Genomic DNA, 5,245 nt, shown 5'->3' with positions numbered 1-5,245 from the left:
CACACACACACACACACACACACACACACACACACACACACACACACACACAGCCTCTATCTCTCTCTTGTGCAGAATAAATAACATCACTGCTTATATCTACACTCCCTGTTATAAATGCAGGTTGTGATTTCACTAAACAAACCATTTTACAGGACACACACCTCTCTTGCATTGGTGAAATATATATATAAGCACGGTACAACAATGTACTATAGAACAAAAAATGGACTATATACCTGTTGTAATTTGGTTACCTATAGTCTGATGATATTTCGGAATTACAATTCCTTCTTCAGATCTTCTTTGCTGGAGTCTCTGCTATAAACTGTTTATACTGTTAAACAGGTATATAGTCCATTTTTTGTTCTATAGTGCATTGTTGTACCATTCTAAACTTTTTATTCTTTACAAACAATACATAATGCTTCAAGCGAACTACAATACTCTCCTATATATAAGCACCTATTTTTCTATCAACCACTCGTTCTCTAAGAATTCTTTATTTCAAACAGAGATGATGAAAGATTTAGCAGTCACGTCCGAGATCTGCTTAGCATCACTACATATCCAGTATCATTTCCAAGTGATGGTAGTGTCTTTGATTATTGGGTCAGCGATTCCAATGGTATGTTCTGCAGTTGGAGTGACCAGTCGTCTGTAAAGTTCAGAAAGCCATCGTCTGCATACATCATGGTACCAGAGGTGAGTATATTGCACTTGGTTCGGTTATTTCAGTTTAGCATGATCGTCATCATTGTCATCATGTCATCATTTTGTGCATCCTCTGATTTGTCATTTATTGGACTATTGCCGTGCTGGACTGTATCTTCTTGGGCAGCAGTGGTTCTCAATCTGGGGTCTAAAGACTCTTGGAATTCTGCAAAGAAAGTATCGGTGCTCTTTGAGCTGAATTCGGAATTCTTTTGAATAAAGAAGACCTCCCTATGGACCTAAGCTTTTGCTTGGCTCTGTGAGAAAATTAATTAACATAAAAAGGAGTCTTTGAGAATTGAAAAGGTTATTTTAGGGTATAGTCAAGTATGTCAACTCTTAGTAATTATTTCATCAACCCCAGGAGAATAAGATACAAATTTGACCAATGTAAAATTTGAACTTGAAACCATGAGGTCCAAGGGAAAAAAATGAATTTAATAAAGATACTCCTTGGGAGCAAAAGGATTGGGAACAACTGTTCAGTGGAATAGACAAGTCTATCAGCCCCTATTAATTATTTTATCAACCCCAGAACATTGAAATGCAAATGTGACCTAAGCAAGATTTGAACCCCAAACCCTGAGATCCACAAGAAACTTCATGTTAACAGAAAAGACTGGGAACCATTGTTCTAGGGTATAGTCAGCTCTTTATAATTTTATCACCCCCAAAGGCTATACGAGAAAACCTTTGTCCAAGGTTCCATGGAATGGGACTGAACTGAAAACCATTTGGCTGAAAAGTAGACTTCTTACCCACACGACCATCCCTGCAAAGAACCAAATATTATGATGGGGATGCATTATCCCCACATTTGACCCTAATGTGGGTATTTCTGATATCAAAAGCATTGAATGTATTCAACCCTCTCTCCTTGGGGTGAGGCACAGACTTTATCTTCCTATTTCTTTGTTCAGAGTAAATTTGGGAAAATTCAGCTTCCGTAAAATGCATCACACTTAATGTATGCATACTGTGTGTGTGTGTGGTGGGGGGAGATGTGGCTCTGAAGGCGCAGGTGTGGCTCTGAAGGCGCAGGTGTGGCTGTGTGGTAAAAAGTTTGCTTCCCAACCACAGGGTTCCAAGTTCAGTCCACTGTGTGGCACCTTCGGCAAATGTCTTCTACAATAGCTTCAGGTCGACCAAAGCCTTGCGAGTGAATTTGGTAGATGGAAACTGTAAGAAGCCCTTTGTATATGTGTGTGTGTTTGTACCCTCATCACTGCTTGACAACCAGTGTCGGTGTGTTTACATCCCTGTAACTTCATGGTTCGGCAAAAGAGACCCATATAATAAATACTAAGCTTAAAAAAAAATAAGTCCTGGGGTCGATTTGTTCAGCAAAAATCCCTCAAGGTGGTGCTCCAGCATGGCCGCAGTCAAATGACTGAAATAGTTTTTAAATATCAACATCATAGGTGCAGGTGTGGCTGTGGGGTTAGAAGCTTGCTTACCAACCACATGGTTCTGGGTTCAGTCTCACTGCGTGGCACCTTGGGCAAGTGTCTTCTACCACAGCCTTGGGCTGACCAAAGCCTTGTGAGTGGATTTGGTAGGTGGAAACTGAAAGAAGCCCATCGTGTGTGTGTCTGGAACCATGTCAACTGTATAAACTGGATTTAAGTTACTTTACTTTTATTTCTTGCTTTTTGTTTGTTTGTTTGTTGTATTTATTTGTGTCGCTTATATTGTTTCTTTGTTTCTTTGTTTCTTCATCCAGATTGACCGTTACTCATTTGTGATTGATCTCATGTTGAATATCCGCAGACCCGTCCTCATTTCAGGATCAGCCGGAATTGGGAAGACAGATTATGTACAGGTAAAACTTCCTGATCTCAATTTTGACCAATATTAGATCAACAGAGCTATTATTAATGAAATAATGCTAGTGTTGATAAACTATTATTATTAGTATTATTACTCTTTACTTGTTTCATTCTTTTGACTGTGGCCATGCTGGAGCACCCCCTTAAGTCGAGCAACTCGACCCCAGGACTTATTCTTTGGAAGCCTAGTACTTATTCTATCGGTCGCTTTTGCCAAACCGCTAAGTTATGGGGACGTAAACACACCAACATTGGTTGTCAAGTGATGTTGGGGGCACAAACATAGACACACACACATACACAGATATGAAAGATACATGAACGACAGAGTGTAAGTGGCTTGAGAGAAAAATTGGGCATCAAAGAGGCATCAAACGTTGTGTACAAGAGGAAAGACAATGGTCACGTGATGCGTAGGGATGAGGAGGGCTGCATGATGAAGAAGTGCTGATCTTTAACTGTGGAGGGAACCTGTAGAAGAGGTAGACCCAGGAAGTCATGGGATGATGTGGGGAAGTGTGATTTTGAGATGTTGGGTCTGATGTTGGAAGTGGAAATGGTGAGGCTGATAATAACAAAAACGATGACGACAACAGTGATGATGATGATGATGATGACGATCTGTTTGTTTCTGTGCATTTTCCTAGAACATCGTAGGCAGTAATCTATTTATGACCACAATACGGATGTCCCCTGTTCGTAATCGGATGGCAATACTCGAGGAGCTGCTGCTGTGCGAACAGAGAGCAACAGAAGGGGGCAGGCCCCACGTCAAGTCCAGCAGCACGAAAGACAATTCAAAAAAACCCAAGGCCTCAGCGACGCAACCAACAGGCATCTCTCACCTTCTCTTCATCGATGACCTCAGCTTAGCACGATGGGAAAATGGTAAGTTAATTAATTATTTGTTATATGGTATTGATTAATTCGTTGATATCTGGTTATCTATTTCTTTCCTTTCTTTTCTTTCTAGTTTTTTTTTTATTTTATTATTGTTGTTTTCTTGGCTGATGGATGACCTGATCAAAGGATGGACGAACAGGTGGACAAGTGTACAGGTGTGTGTGTGTGTGTAGCAGAACTTCAAAGGAGATGAACACCAATGTTCTAAGTGGAATAATATCTACTTCTACACCCACCGACACTTGTCTTTTATTTTCCCCTTCTATAGTTGTATAAGAATTGGATGAGATATGACGGTTCGGCCATCTCTCCCCAGCTCTTATATTAATCATTAAAATCCAGAAATACAACAACACGAGGGATAACGGTAACAACAGATCAATAATTTATTCTAGGTTGGTGTAGAGCCGTTTTGTTCCTGGGTGAACAGGCATGCCGCTAGAATACCAAGGAAGCTTCGACCACATGTCGGTATCGAGCTGAGAGATACGTGTTGTCGCCACTGCTGCTAGAGAGAGAAGAGATCGAACACTATTGCTCTCTCACCACCTGTTGCATTGCGCATGCATGCTCAGGTACTTCCGCTGACGGCAAGTCCCTTGCACATGCACAATGGCACTTCCCAAGAATGCAGCCAATGGCGGCCACACGAGCCACTACAGTTGATTAAGTAATTTCCTTCCCAGTAATGCTACTTGAGTTGCCTTGTACCACTAATTACTTTGCCTTATATATCCAATCTTCTCCTTATAAGCATGTATATTGTTGTTATTATTATTATTATTTCTCAACAAAATATCTTGTACCATGTTCTTCCATTGATTTGCGTTAACATCCGTATATTAATATATCACAAGATAATGATGTTTCATTTATCATCTTTACATTCTTCGCTTCAAATCAGTATGTTATTAATCCTAATATTTTTAATATATTCTTAAACAATATCTATTTCTGCCTCCATTGCCACTTGTTCTTTATTTTCCCCTTCTACAGTTAGCTAAGTAAATTCTTCCTAGTAATGCCACACTGGTTGTTGTTCGTACTATTGGTAACTTCAACTAAGCTTTTCCGTTCTTCTCCTTGTAAACGTGCACATTATTATTATTATTTCTCCACTAAAAATCCTGTACCTTGTTTTACCATTAACTTGCATTAATATCCATATAATAATACTATATATTACCAAGCTATGATGCTTTATTTATTTTTTTATATTTACTTTCTTCGCTTTATATTAGTATGTCATTAGTTTTTTCCTGAAGGAGAAAATTTTTTTATATTTGATGAACTCTCTTGGTTATCTCCCTTCCTCCACTTTTTGACTTAGCAATTCGCTTACGACTTTTAGTTTTAGTGTGATCCATTTTGCCCTCCTCCCCCCATTTTAATCATTTAATTTAAACCTTTAGTATAACGTTTACTGCCCCCTCCCTTTATAACTCTATGTAAACAAGCGTTCTTCTAACGGTCACTTACTTGGCCATGTAATATTATAACTAGTAAGTTACCTCATCATTTTGCATTTGTCTTGCTTTTATATGTTGGTTCTCTGACGATGAATATATGTGGAATTCCAGCAGTTCTTACTTCTTTGGAGTAGAGTCCACATATATTTTGAAACATGTGTAGGAATTAAAGGAATTTTTATTTATATGCATTTTGCTCCATTTATTGTAAGGATAAAATCTTTATAAGAATTTATCAAGTAGTCAGCGTGAAAAAACCTCATAAGGAAAAAAAACCCATCATTTTTTTCTATAAATATATATAATTTAATTTATATAAGGGCATTATTG

The 5,245-nt window shown here is 38.6% G+C and overlaps 1 protein-coding gene across 1 annotated transcript in view; it reads left to right on the top strand.

Annotated features, from left to right (window-relative positions):
• Positions 1-5,245, top strand: part of LOC106879164 (dynein heavy chain domain-containing protein 1) — a 72,778-nt gene that overhangs the window by 34,065 nt on the left and 33,468 nt on the right. The window contains exons 20-22 of the mRNA XM_014928609.2: positions 516-705; positions 2,438-2,536; positions 3,191-3,431. Coding sequence (XP_014784095.2) covers positions 516-705; positions 2,438-2,536; positions 3,191-3,431 — 530 coding nt within the window. The remainder of the gene's footprint in view (positions 1-515; positions 706-2,437; positions 2,537-3,190; positions 3,432-5,245) is intronic.

The sequence above is a fragment of the Octopus bimaculoides genome, chromosome 27, assembly GCF_001194135.2.
Source record: "Octopus bimaculoides isolate UCB-OBI-ISO-001 chromosome 27, ASM119413v2, whole genome shotgun sequence".
Taxonomy (NCBI): Eukaryota; Metazoa; Mollusca; class Cephalopoda; order Octopoda; family Octopodidae; genus Octopus; species Octopus bimaculoides.
Note: the sequence above shows the minus strand (reverse complement) of the source record. Positions and strands in the feature narration are given on the sequence as shown.